The 17,755-nt window shown below is 41.5% G+C and overlaps 1 protein-coding gene across 2 annotated transcripts in view; it reads right to left on the reverse strand.

Annotated features, from left to right (window-relative positions):
• Positions 1–17,755, reverse strand: part of LOC116490622 (unconventional myosin-X-like) — an 84,675-nt gene that overhangs the window by 7,312 nt on the left and 59,608 nt on the right. For both annotated transcript variants that reach the window (XM_032190000.1, XM_032190001.1), the window contains 13 exons: positions 16,565–17,356; positions 14,370–14,493; positions 13,646–13,889; positions 12,765–12,860; positions 11,053–11,146; positions 10,381–10,436; positions 8,730–8,872; positions 6,764–6,958; positions 5,389–5,546; positions 4,076–4,199; positions 2,289–2,586; positions 1,044–1,251; positions 500–636 (listed from right to left, as the gene is read on the reverse strand). In XM_032190000.1, the coding sequence (XP_032045891.1) occupies positions 500–636; positions 1,044–1,251; positions 2,289–2,586; positions 4,076–4,199; positions 5,389–5,546; positions 6,764–6,958; positions 8,730–8,872; positions 10,381–10,436; positions 11,053–11,146; positions 12,765–12,860; positions 13,646–13,889; positions 14,370–14,493; positions 16,565–17,356 (2,669 nt within the window). The remainder of the gene's footprint in view (positions 1–499; positions 637–1,043; positions 1,252–2,288; positions 2,587–4,075; positions 4,200–5,388; positions 5,547–6,763; positions 6,959–8,729; positions 8,873–10,380; positions 10,437–11,052; positions 11,147–12,764; positions 12,861–13,645; positions 13,890–14,369; positions 14,494–16,564; positions 17,357–17,755) is intronic.

Consider the following 17,755-nt stretch of genomic DNA (forward strand, 5'->3'; position numbering starts at 1 on the left):
TTAACACACCCCATTCATCACAATGACACAAGTAACTATGCAAGAAAATACCTTGGTTTGATGGTGCTTCATTTTATAAGCTGTTCCAATCTGCAGATAGCCCTTAGTACTTCTAAATACATTGACATTATGTAATAATTCACTTGTCCTACCACAAACAAGCCAGGAGACAGTATCCCCTTTCAGAGAAAGAGAATGATCAAGACAATTAAATGACTTAACCCTTCTCTGAGCTCTGGTAGGAAACCATTACTATTTGATAAAGGCACTACTAATTCTGTCCTGACAAGCGTGATAAGTAATGCTTCTTTCTTATCAAAACAGATGTGAACATAGTTTTCCACATAGAAAAAAAAGAGCACTTGAACCTTACCGAAGAGAAGTTCACACCAAAGTGAATGCTTGAAACTCTGCAGCTGCTTTGGATAAAACTAACTGATGGTACTCTCACTTAACCAACTAGGAGTTAAAGTAAAGGTTCTACGAAACATTCTTCTACCTTTCGAACTTGGCCAAGATATCAGCCACAATCACTCGACTCTCAACAGCACGGTCCACCTGCTGATTATGTTCGAAGAGAGCAAACATATTGCGGCTGTCCTCCATTGCTAAGCCTCGGATCAACTTTTCAACCACCTGCAAAAATCAGAGACAGATCACAGGGTAGGCATTACACACTTTCTGAAGTTAGCTTATTGGGGGGAAAAAATAGGAAAATAAACAAATATTTTGTGTTTCTGAGCTAGCGGAATCACTGGCCGTGCAGATGGACCAGCCGCAGAAAAGAACAGAATGGAGATACACTGCTGAGAGCTGGATGGGGTGATGGAAGCCAGTGTGGTCATAAGGTCATAAGAACTACCAATCTACATCAGACCATGGTCTGACAGTGCTCAAATCTTGTTCCAAGGAAACAATATACAGCAATATATTCCCTAAACCCTGAAAAATTGGAGATGAATGGGGAAAAGGAGTCCCTTCAGCAGGCTCAGTACCTAGACACAGAGGTGTGCTTAGATCTGGTTATTTAGTAAATGCATTACCTCCCCAGCGCTCGTGTGGGAATTGATGGTGATTTTACAGGAGCCACCGCCATGGCAGTATACTGTTGTGGTCATTTCTTCACGGGTGAGAAGAGCCTGTATTTCCTCCTGGGACGGTACAAACTCCCTTGTCTTTGTTCTCTTCAGAGAATCACTGATGAATTGTGCATATCTGTCTATTTCTGAGCCTGGAAAGAGATCTTTTACCCTAATTGTAAAGAGAAGCAAAAAAAGCCATTACACAGTGAAACAGAAAACAAGCTTATTGCCATGTAACTTGGAATATTGTAGGCAGGGAATTCAGTAGAGATGTCAAACACAAACACCACAAGAATAAGCCCAGTTATTTCCCAAACTATAGAACCTGCTTTCACTAGTCACTCCAAAGTCACTTCAGTGGCATTTCTCAGCGCTATATGAAATTAGCAGTTCAAACTTCCAAGAATTTAGTACTGGCTGAAGATAGGAGGATTAACTATCTGAATTCACAAAATTGAGATTAAAAAGTATGGAGTCAAATATAAGCTTTTAAAATTTATTCTGAATTATCTCTTTTTACTTGCTGGATTTCAACTCTCTCCTCATTTGGAAGGAATCAAATAGACTTTATAACCCTTTTTTATCATTAATGAATGGAGTGAGGCTACACGACTGCAGCTTAGTTCCAATGCAGACCTCTTTAGAAAGTTGCTCTAGATGCTGAACATAAATTGGGAAGAATGTAAACAATTTGGTTCATGAAAATTGGAGGTTAAAGCAGATTAGAAATACAAATTATAAGCCTTACATGCTTCGTTGAGCAAACAAACACTGAAAAACAGTAAATTGGATTTAGGGTATATCTGCTACTCCACAGTACACACATTTTGTCTGTGGTTGCTGCAAGGTAGTACCTACTTCAGTGAATATTAAGTGTGTTTCTCACCTTTCCTGCAGGCTGAGAATGTTTATAAGGACATTAGTAAGCAGTAGGTGATCAGCTGTAAATCCACTTTAACACAGTTTCATGGTATTCTGGGTAGGTAGCCTTACTTTCCACATCCTTTTGACACAACAGATGGGTAGCAAGGGGGACAGGGTTTGAATACACCAGAACAGCTGGTAGCAAGATTTGTGCACAAAGGTGGGAGGCTGCAACACCACAGAAAGATATGTGCACAGGTGGAGGGTGAGACACACAGGTACACCAGGCAGTGGAAGATAAGTAGGGACAAAGGAAACAATGCAAATGAAAAGGGCTTTTACCTTCTCAGGTGGAACTTGAGGTAACGAAGGATTCCTCTACTCGGCAGAAAAGTGCAGCTCATACATGACATCAGCTGCCAGTGGTGCAGGTTCCCAGTACTGTTGGGATGTGGCATGTGATTAGTTTGTTTGATGAGCTGACAATACACTTCATCACGAAGGGGCTTTAGATCATGGCAGGTCTGCAGAATGCCTTGGATAATTGGTATGGGGTCAGACACTGTCTCGATCTCCTGAAGGGAGTTAAAGATCTTCACTGCTTCATCCTGTAAGCTGCTGTAACCCTTCTCTTGTTGCACTGAGGAATGATCATAAAGGTGACATCAGGTAAGAATCTCCCCCATTTCCTACAGGCCCAGCAGTAGGACAAACAACTATAGTATAGTCTGTGATGGAAGAACAGAACCTGAGAATCTACATTAGCTCATCTCTTCAAACTAAATTTCTACTCAAAATTCATTAAAGCTTCCCCTTTATATGTGCAAATGCAGTTTTAATTAGTATTTGCCAACATCTAACTTGTCACCACTGCAAATCCATTTTTGGATATCCTGTACAGAAAAGGAGAATAATGTTTTTAAAGGAAATTAGTGTTGAAATCTAGTTCAGTTAAAGGAAAAAAACAATAGTGACAAACTGATCCAAACTGCCAACCTATTCTTATCTATTTTACTTCCCCCCAAAAAAAAAGTTTTTGAACAACAGGCAAAATTTAGCATCCACAGAACAGGAAAGACTCTTGCCTGGTCTTTTGGGCACCATTCTTTTATGTTGAGTCCTTCCGTCTCCACCCCCAAGGTAAGTTTGATGACTTCCTCAAACCATGCTCAGAACATGGCAAATTACAGGCAGTTTCCTCTACCTGCAGAGCAACTCCAATATTGCTTCATCCCATATGGTCAAAAACAAACCATCTGGCATCTCTGGGAGGTCATGGAAGCTATTATAGACCTCTTAAAGAGCCAGGCATTGACCTTCCTGCTTCCCTGCTGTCTGCCTCTACCACAAATGTGCACATTGTATATTGTTTAGTCTCTCTTGTTTGTTATGTTTGTGCTCCTAAGACACTTTGGGAACCTTACAATACTGAATGCGTAGTACAAAAGAATTTGTTATTTTTAAAGAGAGAGATATTGCTTGTTGTTATTAATAATTCAGCTACTGCTCTCCTAAGCTCCTCTGCGTAGGTGACCAGTTGGTCCTGTCAGCTTGTTCTACTGATCTATTGACTTGCTACATAACCTCTGCTACTGACACTTCAATTGGCATCCTTTGATGCATCTCGCAGAGGAAGAGTTTCCTACCAGAAATAACATTTCCCCACATAAGGTGTCTCTGTGTTGATACACACACACACACAGAGTCGTCATACTTCTGCTATGACTTCAATTTTTTCTCACACTGGTTTTCTGGGGGCCTATTAGACAGTCTAGTTCTTTCCTGTTCCTGAAGTATTTGAAGAAATGATTCATTTGTAGCTTCTCTACAAATACGATCCCGCTGCCAGTTGCATGTTTTAATCCTGTTGTAAGATTTACACTAGAACTATTTAACCCAGTTGCAACTCACAAAGACAGGCTGCACATCCCCCAGATGGATGATAAACTATATTCTCCCTTTTTCTGTGAAAAGAAAGGGACTAATCCCTCTCTCTGAACCCTGTGGGAAACACTGCCCCAGATGAACTTCACCTACACAGAGAGCTTATATACCACTTTTGTGCTGCTCAGGCTCCTCACTGATCCTTAAAATGAGAGAGTATTTTGTCATATGGGTAAAATACTTACAGTTGACACTAACATCTCCATATGGTAATGGGAGCAAGGGAGAATGCAAAGGGTGCTGGGTGTACCGCAAGATTGGGTTCCTCCTGTATGTCTGTTCCACTACTTCAAAGTTTGTGCTGTTTTCCTGGAAAAAACAAAATCCTCAAATGAGGACAGTCATTCCTAAGATGTCTTTATACATTTAGAGTCAAATCAACCACCTTTTTTGACATTCTGGAAGGTCCATCGAGGGATGAGGTGACTAAAGAATAATTTACACATAGAAATTACTCTGTATATTATTTCTGAAAATAAAATGTAAGAATAGCCATACTGGGTTACCAAGCACAGGGCCTTGATTCCAAATGCAGCTTGTGGCTCGTGCCTACTGCAAGCATTTAACAGGCACATACAGCATGATTCCTCCTCCTTCCTTCTTTGCTAACAGAGTTATCAAAGCTTTTTGGAAATTAAAGCAAACTTTATGACCAGGATCACCATTATCCACATGCTTGCTGATCCCCTCAGAGACCTTTAGGAGATATGCCAAGTATGGCTGGTTTGTATTTCCCCGGATCCCTCCTGAATCCTTTCGTATAGCTTAGTCACATTAGCTGCCTCCCATTTCTTCAACGTTAGGAGCATGTAGCCTAGGGTTACATTCTACAGCCAGTAGTAATTCAGTAACTTCATGTTTCAGTTCCTTTAGAGCTGTAGAGTTATTGCCAATAGATCTTGGCTATATTTCACCCTCTGTTTTATTGATATGTTCCACAATCCCTCTAACTGACACCTCAGCTGGCAAGTTTCTCAAACTCATCCCTTTTAGAGGCAGGCTGCAATACTGGAGTTTCCCTGCACTCTGTAGTCATTAGTTATGCAGAGAATTAATTCAGTTTTTCAGATGTGTTACCATTATTACACATTTCTTTTTCACCTCCATTGACTGGTCCTACCAATTTACTGGCAAGCCCTTTGTCTTAGATGCCTTTTTATTAGTACTGTTCAATCCCTCAGCAAGTTGCTTATGATATATGCCTTGGTCTGTCTTCTGATTATATATTTAATTTGCTAGAGTTTCTATATATGTGTTCAGAGGATGCTTAGGGAAAAGAAAGGATGAAGCGGAGACTTGCACATACTTGTTGGTATAAATGCAATTTGTAATTGCACATCAGTTATAACCTAGACTCAAGCAGATCAGTTAGCAAGCTGATTCAAAATAAAATTTGATTATTTAGTTATACAGTCATTTAGGTTTCTTTTACTTTTTTGTTGCCCCATGACAGCAACCTCGTTTGTTGCCACAAGGGAATCAGCATGATGGTACCTACCCTGATGTCACGAATGAGTTGCTGTGTAGGTGTTTCTATGGGCACTTTGCTGTCAATGACACCTTGGATGGCAGAGGCCCAGCGCATGGCTTCGTTCAGCAGCTTTGTGTACAGCCTGTAGGAGTGCTTTCGCCCATGGACAATTATGTTCCAGTAGCCTGTAGAGACACAAAGAAGCTAGAAGGTGAAAGTTGCTTCCATTTTACCTTCTCTTTTTGTCTGTAACACCTGTCTGAGGAAAACCCTTGCTACTCTGTTACATACGCTATGTATGGTTAAAATGGACTGGGTAAACAATAACATTCCCCATTCCCAAAATGGACTTACCAGCAGGAAAGTCCCAATCCAGGTTTTGGCACAAGCACAGCTTTCCAAGACACAAGTAGCTCACACTGTAACATAAATACTTCCCTGCCAACCAGGCAGCTCACTTTCACAGTCAGGGTTTCGGCTACACTGTGCTATTAATCGCTCAGAAAGTGACCAGCCTACACGCAGCACCCAGTCACACTGCCAAACCAATTCTCATAAATTTTAAAAATCATGTAGTTGACAAACTGAGAGAAAAGGTCAGGACGATGACAATTCATTCCACTATAGGTAGCCCTAGGTGTCTGTTGAGATCATAAATGTGGAGGATTTATTGTAAGTGAGCAGAAGAAACTTCCTCATTTCACTTGACTAAACACACCACAGTATCCCACTGCTAGCAGTTTGCTTCCAGAGCTTTTAAAAAATATCCCAAGCAACTCCAGTACTCAAAAATCCAGTATTTCAAATTTTGTTCTAAGCTTCACCTTCTTTGTCAGGGGGGTTTACCCCTTGCCTCGTAAGCTCATTTCCATCCCAAACTCAAGGTGCAAGCAATGGAGAACTGTGGCAGACCCTGCCTTCCCAGAACAGTGTCACACTGCACAGAAAGCAAACGTAGGCCCTTGTCATCTTTTGGTTCTAGCAGGCTGAGTGCTACAAAAAAGACTAAGGTGTATGACGTTATTGTTATTTAAGGGAATAACATCGATCCGAGAGAGAGAAACATAGGTCATGCTGTATCATGGCAGTTACTTAGTGCTGTTACATGTGAGCATGAAGAACTTGGATGCATTTGGAAAACATTTAGATAAAGAGCGACACTACTCAGTGAAAAAATATAAGAACTGTGCATCTCTGTCAGGTGTGAGGGAACTGCCATCACTTTCACACTGTTCTCTAGTCCTTTGCAAGTCTCCTGTGGTTTGTGTGGGGAAGAAGTTTGCAACCACAGTCCTCAAGACCGTATCTCAGCAAGACACACCATTACCTTCCTGCACCCTCCCCTCTTCAGGCAACTCCACCCATGCAATGCCTGCTGATGACTGTTTGCTCCTCTTCTTACCTGTGTCTTTAAAGACCCTCTCATCGGGCTGCACCACGGAGCAGAGGCTGTTGAGCACAAGTGTGCCAAGCTTGGCAGCTGTGCGCTCGGATGACTTGTAGTAATCAAGTGCAGTGTTTGTCAGCACAAACCAGCGTTTCTTCATCTTCAGAGAGGACATCTTGTTGCTGCTCTGAACCTCTTTATGGAGCCAACCTAAGGGAGGAACACAGACATGTCAGTGGTTGTCATTCACCACAACAGCAACCTTGTCTCTTCCTGGTGACTCTCTAACTCTGGGAGCAGAACTCAAACTCTCTGCAAAAACTTCGTACTGGGACCTGCCAGTTCTGCTTTATTGGCTATAGCAGTATCCTGCACAGTCACTCTAAGAAATTAGACAGTTTTTTCATGGAACTGTTCTATTTTTCAGCCCTATGTATGTTTTTCTCATTGAGCTGTGGTTTAGTTTGACATCACCATAAGGGCATTCTCTGTCCAGGATGCTTCTCTCACAAGTCACAGCCATCTGAATAAATCATTTACAATTCATTTCTACCAAAGAGATGCCAAATGCCTAACCAAACCTGCATGGAAAAGGTTTGGTGGTACATTTTGTAGTAGAATGATCTGTAAGCATTACATGTGTCTTCTTCCCGTGATCAGGAAAAATACTTTCTCTCTCATTTTAGATTCCTCACAGGTGGGGTGGGGGTGGAGAAGAAAAAGAAGAAAAAACAATTCAGTTCTATAAAAGACAAAATTACACTCAGTGTTACTAAACCTGTTGAATAGATAGTTTTCTATTCAAAGCTGAAAAAAGCAATGTCCACCCACAAGACAAAAAGTCTGAAGAACGTGGGACTGAGCCTAGAGGTTGCATGTAAAGGAAAAATAAAGAGACAGACTTTGTGGTTCTCAAATAGCCTCTCAAATAGCCATCTGTTTTACCATGAAGTGCATACACTGACTTTGCAAAGGAATATTTAGACTTTTTTCTTTAATGAACAAAATGAAATAAAAGGAGCTGTTGCCTTGCAATTAAGTATTTTGAATTTAAGGGAATTCACCTGCCAACGTTAACATAGGTTATCAGACAATCTCCTTGAAATGTTTAAGACCAGGATTATAGAAGGCTTATGCCACTTCTTGGTGACTCTCTTCTTCCTCTACTCCTGCCTTGACATGACCACTCTCAGACCTTTACATGTATTCCATCATAGATATTTTCTGGAAGATGTAGGGCAATTTGCTCAAATGTTTGCTTTCCACAGATTGAGACCCGAGTGTCTTTGTATATTAGAGAACATGTAATGAGCTAAAAGTACTGAGGAAATTTAAAAATATTTGAGAAAAAAGGGAGAATATTTTGTATTATATGCACAAACATTACTCATGCATCAGTGCCTCTATGTCCAGCTGAGGTCTAACTAGAGACAGAATATAAATCTTTTGCTCAGCCTTAGAGAATTATTCTCACTTCACTATGTCTATCAGAATCAGGTTAGTTTGTTCAGCTGAGGAGAGCAGCAATCCTACAAAGATCTCTCTCCCACCCTCTCAACATGACAGGTGTCAGAAGAAACAGAGCTTTCTGAAAACAAAAGCTGCAGTGTCATGTCATAGTTGGTCTAAGCCAGCTGCTCCCAAGCAACAGCCATGCTCCCTCCTATTCCCTGCTGGCATTTGCTCGACAACATGTTGAAACAAGCTATGGAACTAACACCAGAAAAATAAACGTATAAAGAAATACTTATTTTTCAAGTTTTATCTTTCTGAACCCACCTGATGTGGAGTCAGACAAGAGTCAGTGCCAGCAGAGCACAGGAGGCAGCCAACAGCAGGCAGGAAGGTGGAGGGGGCAGGCAATGGCTGTGTTTTGGAAGCAGCTGAACACTGGCTTGGATTAGCTACACTGAAACCTCCCACTCAAATCACAAACAGAAGATGAGTTTCACATGTCATAACTGCATGCATTTCCTTTTACCTCTCACAAGGAATTCCTGGCCATCAACCTTAGATTCGCCTTTTGGTTTCTGCAGCAGGGAGATCCAGTGGTGCATCTCCTCAGGGGTGTCGCTGTTGCAGTGTATCACTCGATTTGCTGTGATGATCACAAAAGAGTTTGGTCTGCCAGAAAATAAAAGCATCAGAAATCAGTCAAAGTCATACAAATATCTAAAATCACAGCACACCCAAAGCCATGTCCTTTGCCTTTCCATAGGCAATGCAGAAAGATTCTTGGAATACAAACTACAGAGAAGTGAAGAAACTCCCAAGAGCATCCCCTGCGCAGTTGGTCTGCAAACTGATGAATGCAGAGTCCAGACAAATAGAATTAAACACTTTCCAAGAGCTATTTCCAAAGACTACAACGCATTCATTAGCTAATGCCCAGCTGTAAAATATCCTGGGTAGAGCACAGGACTTTGCTCTACCCTCTGATTGGGTTGAGCTAGTGCTAGTACCACTGGGCTAGGCTAGTAGAGCTGTTCTGCTCATACTTATTAAAACCAGTAATGCAGTAGCAAATGTAGTTCCCAGCAGTGACAGTGAAAATGGGTCTGAGATTGGTTTTAGGAAGGATGAGCTGATCCTAACAAAAAAAGCTACGGAAAATAAAACTAAGATGCATAAAAATATGGTTGAAAAATAAGCATTCTCCTCAGAATTTGTTTAACATAACTCAAACACTGACACTCCAGAAGAGTGTACCTCAGCAGATTCATGAAGAAATTCTGCCTGTTCAGCTTACTATTTGTGCTCTTTTATTTTTATTTTTTTTTAGTGGGACACAGATTAACTCTGAGGAGTCCAGGCTGGGCAAAACACTTGCTTCAAAGAAATCTTAGTTTGCTACCAAAATATGCATTTTCTAAACTAGTAACCACAAAGTCCCCGCAATCTGTGAGAGAAAACAACAACAACAACAAACAGAACACAGAAGTAAATAGCTTAGTAGCTAACATTTTAGTTCAGTACTGCAGTGAGAAGCTTGGCCCTGGCTGAACCTGTTAACAGTGTAGGAAATAATTAAATGTTAATGTAAAGTGATATGAAATGCTCCATAATCTCTTATCTGAAGCTAACTTATCTGTTAACTAAAGGCCTGTGCTTTGCTGCATCACAAAGATTTCTTAAATTCTTAAAAAAGATTTTAAAATTCATTCCATGTTGTTTTGTGTTGTTGTTTTTTAATGTGTTGTTTTGTGTTTTTTTTTTTTTTTAATGTGTTGTTTTGTGTTTTTTTTTTTTTTTAATGTGTTGTTTTATTTTTTTCCTTAAATTTACAAGATTAGCTTGAAATTGCTCTGTTGAAAAACTGGAAGTACTACTCTTGCTGGACATTTTTATTTAGTGTTAATAGTAGATAAAACTATAATTTCTTGACATTTAGATTACATTGTTCACACTCTTCAGATGGAAATGTGTACTGAAACTTTCACTCAAAGACAATACACTTGTGACCTTTGTGCCTGGGAAGTAGCATAACTTGGAAGAAACTAAGTACTTTTAGCTGAGTTTCTTTGTGAGTTAAATTCTTAGGAGTTTAAACAAATGTAAACTAACCGGGACATACCTACAAAAATGAGTCAGGGAATTTCCAATCAGAGAGATGGCCACATTGCTGTACATACCTGTCAGGGTTGTCTGAGGCACAGACAGAGTCAATAAGCCCAACATCCAGGGTTCCCTGTATAGTGAAAGAGACAGGTAACAGGAATTGTTTGCACCTTAAATTACAGACATTCTCCTTAGTGAATAGTATTGAACCTGAAAACATTCTTCTGAATTCCAATAACTTGAGTAGGAATGAGCATATTAGAAAGGCATGAGTGAGTCAGCTCTGCTCCCTAGACAACATGAAAAGGTGTGCAAGGACTCTAGAGAACTGCAATAAAGAGAGCTATGCATTTTCAGAGATCATTATTACGGTCTGAAATACCCTCTGCCTCTACATCTCAATACTAGTAAATCCATAAATAAATTGTTCTTCTCAGCTGTTTATCTTCTGTCTGGCAAACTGACACAGACTAGTCCCATAATCCCATCAAACAAAAAAAAATATCTGCAAGAGGCAAACCAAAGAAGAGAGCCAATGTTGATCATGTTGACACCCACCACAGGCACTATGATCTTCACTTCTTACCCTCTTTTCTATCAGCTTTGCTGTTTCTTTTTAAAAAAATGTGTAACTTTCTTATACTGCTCACGAACTACAGCACTGCATGTCCTAGAAAAACATGCACAAAATAGTTAAACACAGATGGCTCTGAACATGCCCACAGACTGGTTGCACAGTAACTCACCACAGCATTCTTTGGATTGGCCTGTTCATCTTGCATTTCCCTCAGCTGCTGTGCCGTAGCGCTGTGTACTCGGCTCAGGACATTAAACCAACCGCTGGCAATCAAAACAGACTCAAAGTTAAGATTTGGGTACTGAAACTAGCTCTGGAATATCATCAAGGAGCCTGGAAAGCTGCCAGTGGGAAAATTTCTTCATTCACAATTTCCTGCAGACTATGCTGCAAAACATCTCTTGGGCTGATCACGCCATACCCTAATATCTTCCTTCCTCCCTATTTATCCATGAAAATTCTGTGCACGTTCTCCAACCCACTGACAGCTGCTCCCACAAAATCCAGTTTTCTACTTGCTATTCAAGAAACCATAGGCAGGCGGTGGACTCACTGGGGAGCATGTGTCAGCAGAATAAGAGCATATAGCAGTTGTAAAGACAGGGTCAGTTGGAATCTTTGGGGACTCAGTCCTAGAGACTCCTGGGAGCCTTCCTGACTAGTCTCTGTCTGATCCACTCATAAACTCGAGAGTCATATGGCTCTCTATTAATCATGGGGTTTTTATAAGTTCATTTGGAGTGAAGCTATTTGTCTGTGAAAGGGCTTCTCATTACAGGCATATCTGGAGGCTGAATCTCTGTTGCAGAACAAGCAGATTCTTATCTGCAGCTTCCAGTGAGATCAGCAAACATCTAGACTTTGTGGAGGATTCTCAAACTGGAGACTGTACAACATCTGTCCTCTGCAAGTGTTAGTGCTTTCTTCTCCCCCAGAACAGAGACTGCTGTGGCACAGACAGAGGCCACATTTGGGTTATGCTTGTCCTAGCAATTTTGTAATGGTATCTTAGGGCATAACTATTCCAACTGTGGAGGTTCTGAGTTAAGGAGATACTCTTTCTTTGGCTACTGCCCCTTGAATTTGCTTGTTTCTCATTTATGTGGTTGCTCTGTAGTCTACTTCTGTTAATTTATTTGTGTCCAAACACTTTATCCCTTCCTCCCCTTACACCAAATGAATAACATACCCTACATAACTTCACAGAATCAGATTAAACTAGATAAGGGAAACAGTTACACTAGCAAGAGCTTTGGTAAGAGTGGGAGAATGGTGCGGAAGACATAAGCAGACAGGGTTAGTAACCTCTTAACTTGGCTTTCTATAGGCCAAACAGGTTGTCCAACCTGCCCTTAAACAACTGATTCCTACTGCCTGGCCAGGACGCCAAGAAGGAAGGACATGAGTCATTTGTTTGCTTTGCACTGGGAAGATTTTATCGGATGACATTACAGACTCTGATAAGCCGCAGCCTTTTCTCTGTCTCCTGGATAAAACCCAGCTGCTCTTGCAATCATTTACAGGCAACATGAATAGACTTTTTGTTTGATTCAAGATTCCATTTAATAAATAAATCAGCTATTAGAAGTTCCAGTTTATGTTAAGGTTTTGTGTGTCTCCTGAAGTAACCCTTGAATTCAGCATGCTCACAGCCACGTGCAGAAGGTGGTAGTCCTGTGACTGTTAGGCTGAACCACCATCTCAGTAGCTGCAACAAGGAGTCCCCAAAGCAGGGGTGTACCTTCCAGTAGGTGACACTCAGGAATGAATCCCCACTTCTCTTCAGCAAAAGGAAAGTGGTTGTGTTCCCCAGTCTCCCCCATGAGCGGCTGGGTCAGATCTAGACTGAATGAACAAACTTAACAAAACTCGCTCTTATACCTGGCATCTTCTGGTGACTCTGCCACAATGTGATAAACTCTGTCTTCTGTCACAATGTCCAGGGCATTCTCCTTCTCATGAATGTCCACAATTTCCCTGGAATACAGCAAATTACAAGACATATGCTGAAAACCTTTTACAGGAATAACTTGTTTCAGATAGATTGTAACTTTGATAGAAATACAAAATTCCTTTGCATTACATTCCATTATAACTTTTAGGATCCCCTTATATAGATCTGTACAGTTAACCTACTATAAAACCAAAACTTAAGGAATTAAATGGATTTTCTTTAAGCCACCAGCAGACTGGATAGAAGAGAGAACTGGGAGGTTGATATAGAGGGCTGTTTACAAAGTGGGGTGTGCCACTTTTTTTTGGCACTTTACAGGGCCACAGAATGCCAAGAGGTGACTAGTCTCTCCTTTCCTTCAGCAGGAGCTAAGGAATTGGCTACAGTGGCAAAAAGAACATTCAAGGCTCAGGAAAAGGCATAGCACATGCTGCCAAATTCAAATCCCGCTGCGTGCTTCATACCATCACAGTGAAATGCCTGGGGAGTCCAAGAAACAGATGGAACCAGGGTAGGGAAGGATGCATGTGGTATGTACTTAATTAGCTCCTCCTGGTCTGGCTCCATCCATGGCTTTGAAAGAGCTTCTGCCAGACTATGAAATGCAAGACTGGAAGAAGGACTACCAAATAATTCCAGACTCCCTCCAGAGTAGAACTGGAAGCTCTAATCGTCTTTTCCTTCCCTTATGTTTCTGATTCTTCTAGCCCTACTGGAGACCTGTAGAGGGATGAACTGGCTGCACCGGTCACTTCATTTTCAATTTAGAGCAAATACTAGGGGTCAAAAGAATTAACTCCTCACTCACTTTGCCCTTCTGATATCAATTGTCCCCTTCAACTTTTCCTCACTGTCATTCTCAAAGTACATCAGCTTGGATTCTCGAAGCACAAACCAACGGCGTTTCCAGTTGCGGCGTGAAAGCGTCGACATGCCTCCGCCTTTTTTGTAGAGCCAGCCTGACTTCAGTGCCTCCTGCTTGGTGCGGAACCACATGAAGGCTTCATTCTTCAGGACACACCAGCGCCGCCTCCACGGGTTCATGAGGCCTCCTGCAAAGCAAGGGAGCAAGATCTCATCAGACACGCAGCAGTGGCCATTTCTCCATTTTGATCCTGCTTCTTGGGCACTCAGTTGCCCCTGCAGTTCCTATGTGCAACGAGGGAGCTGAGGGAGAGAAAGAACACTGTACTAAAGTTTGGAAAGAGGAAAAATAGAACCAGTGAAACATACACAAAATACAGAAATATATGCTTTACTCAAATATTTTCGTATTGTCTTCAGTCTTGTAGTTCAAAATGGGTCATATAAGCCCACACCAAGTGGGCATATCTCAGAGCAAAAGATGTTCAGTCTAATTCCCTGACATCCACCTCCTAGCCCTTTGTTTTATTTGCTGGAAATAAGAGGGGGGAGAAAAAAGAGTGAACAGAGAAGTAAGAGCAAAGGAAGATAGTGACTCTGAAGAAACAGAAGAGGAAAGAAGGTTTTCTGGATCCTGTCCTTCCACAGTTTTGGCTAAAGCTGCTTACCCTTCATGTAGAGATAGCTGTGAAAATAGGGTGGTCCTGAGCCATTGAAGATGGTGACTCGTCCATTACAAAACTCTTCATCTGTATCTATGTAAACATCCACTTCCTCTTCGCTGTCCAGAAACTAAAAGGAAAAGAAGAAATCCTGGCTACTTGGGTCCCACAGGACAACTGGAACAAAGTAACAAGACTGCAGAAATCACATGAGCAGAAGGTGCAAAACTACACATACTCCCTTCACAAAAAAAGCAATAGAGTAAAATTAAAGGCTTGGCAGATTACTCATTAATGCCTAAAGCAAGAGTCTCCAGAGAGCATGGAATTTTCATACCAGAAAGGAGAGTGACATTCAGCAGTGGACATGACTAGAAAGCTCCAGTTACCTGCAGAAGCAAACCTTCCTATTTCAGGGCAGAGCATATAGTCCAAAATCTAATTTAATGGGGTTAAGAGACAATTTTTCTTTCTAGAGGATTTTTCTGGCAGACAGGCCAGCATGCTGGACAAGATGGAATACTGACCTAACCCTTGCAAGGAAATGCCTTGCTTTGGGTTTACTAGAAAAAAAGCACATTCCAGAATAACTGAACCCTAAAAACAAAGATCTAAATTGCTGAAATAACAATACAATGTTTACTCATCCTTGCTCTCCAACTAGATAATTGCACTTAGCCATATGTCACACATGAAATCCCAAATTATGCTATCTTTTCCTTTGCCTTAAATACACCTTCCTATGATCAGCTTCATTAACTTAATATGGAGGCAGTTCCTTAGTCCTTTTCCTTCTCCAAATGCATGTTGTTTCTTTTCATTTTTCCCTTTCTGACCTGCCTCTCTGTGATCCATTTGCCCTCCTCTTTTGTCTTATTCCTCTTTCACTTATTTGTTTTCCCTCTCTTGACATTAAGTTTGAAAAAGCAGGTAGTCTTGAATCAGCAGCTCCTGATGCAATCCTAAGCCAGCTGCAGGTATCTCTTCCTGTGGCTCGTGCCATGACATAGAAGCATCTCCATTTTTTGTGAGTCTTACTCACTGAGGAGCCCAATAAAATCCCCTATGTCCATTTAAATTTTAGGAAGAATGGTAGAAATTGGCCAAGACTGTAATAAACACTGTGACAGGGTGATTCGTGACTTGAAGGATTACTTGACAGTGATCTGTGAGTATCTGCCCACAGAGAAGATACATTTATTCAAGCAAATCACATCATAAAAAATTCTGATGGCTGGCAGCTGACATTAGGGAAATGCAAACAGAAAAAAACATGCAACTTTTCAAGAGTCAAAATCTGCCACTGGAGAAGAAAAGCAAAGGAAATAAATTGAATTCCTTAAAAAAAGATCAATAATTTTCTAAAAGGTATTTTGTAGTTTGAGCTCCTACGCACAGAGACATCATTTATCTGAGGTATTTTTATGGCTATCATAGGCTTCACACCTGAACTCCTTTCAATCATTTGTGGGCTCATCTGACATGCTGGTCTACTGGGGGATTTACTGTGGCATTATTAAACAGCTAGCCCGAGGGCACGCACAAAGCTCAGGGCCCTGTGTGGAATTTGAGCCAAGATGCTTCAAGTACAAGGCTAATAGCCCAGCTTTACTACCTGCCATCACCCCTGCTGCAGGAACAGAAAGCAAAGTGGTGTTTGTGCCCACCAGGACACACCAGAATCAGCACAGTTATTCCTTCTAGCCTTAGAATAGCTTATCCTGTATACACCAGCTGAAAATAAACCCTTGACTTTGAACACTAGGACTAGGACAAGAGAATTTTAGTAATGGGAACAAATTAAACCCCAGCCTTTCCCATTTTCTCTTGTGATTGTCCACAGAAGTAGCCCAAGCTTTCAGTGAAATCTCTCTGAGGTAGGACACAAACCTACAAGATGTTAGTTGCCTGCTTTCAGTCTTCCTAGATGATGCTACTCTAATACCTGGTGATGGAAACAATCTAGGATAGCCTAGGTACCTCTGTACTAGGTTGTGTACCAGTGACACTGGACAGTCAAAAGCCTGCTGGCCTTCAGCCTATCACTCTTACCTTTTTTCATGCTGTTTACTGATGTAAGAGAGATTTATATCAGTAACTATACACAGAGCAAGCAGGCATGCAGTAAAAAGGCAAAGATGTTATAAATATCAACAAAGTCACACTAACGTCCAGAAAAATGAATGGAGGCAGATTCTTACCGAGTCCAGGCTGCCACGGTTGGAGTCCAGGCTGGTGCCATGGGAGTTTCTCAGACTTTCCTCGCCATTCAGAGGCTCGGCTGAGGCACTGCCTGTGTCTCCACAGCCATCAAACTCCTCATGGTCATAGTCAGACTCCACATCTTGGGGGGAATTGTAAATCGGCTCTCCCACCTCTCCGCTGTTACTCCTCAGTGTATCTGAGACAGTGCCATAACTGCTTTCTGCTGGGTCACGTAGGGCACTCTGCTCCTTGGGGCTAGTGGTTCTTTCCACAGGTTGTCTTGGAGCAGGGACAACCTCTCCCACATCCCTCTGGAGAAGCAAAACTCTTGTGTCCACATCTTTCTCCAAGTAGTTATCACTGTTTCTCATGTCACGTTGAGTCACAGCCACCAAACTGGAAGTTGGCCGTCCTTCATCATCAGCATGAAACCCCTCATCCACCTCTTCCTCAGCCAGTGGTGCTACCAGGCTGCAGTCAACATTGAGTGTTCCCTCACTAGAAAGTGAGCGCTCTAAATTCTGCACACTTTCATCCAGATTGCCAAAATCCAGCAGCTCCAGAAACTCCTGGGCAACCCTAGATGCCTCCTTTTCTAGCCTCTGGATCTCTTCTTCCCGCTGCCGATTGATTTCATTCCTGGTGTTTTCACAGATGATAGACATGTGATCCTCTTTCTGTTGCTGCAACTTCTCAATCTCCTTCTCCAGCCTTAAGATCTCCTCCATCTGACGTCTTTCTTCTTCTTGCAGGGGAATATTGACTTCCTCAGTCTTTACTGCTTCAACCTTAAAGAATTTGTAATAGTATTAAAGCAGTTTCATTAACCTGTGTTCCTCCATTGGACCTTTCGTTTTTCCTGTCTCTTGTGCTTGCTCTGTACTTTCCATCTAAAAAATATGACCCTAAGCATCCTTTCCTTCTCTGTCTGGCATCTGTGATCACCCACAGTGTAAACGCTAAAGGTAGAACAACTGATCTTCAGGTACCTCAATTCTTCCAGCAACCTATCTTGTTTCTGAATCGTGCAAAGTAGCTCACTGGGATCACTGAATTTTTAGAAGAGCCCCTCTGTTGGCTGCTCATGTTACAGCTCTCTGTACACTAGAATTTTGATAGAATCATCCTTTCCTTTTGAACTATCTCACACATATATAGGAGAAAGCAACTATGTATGAGTATGTATG

This window comes from Aythya fuligula, chromosome 6 (genome assembly GCF_009819795.1).
Source record: "Aythya fuligula isolate bAytFul2 chromosome 6, bAytFul2.pri, whole genome shotgun sequence".
In the NCBI taxonomy this organism is placed as follows: Eukaryota; Metazoa; Chordata; class Aves; order Anseriformes; family Anatidae; genus Aythya; species Aythya fuligula.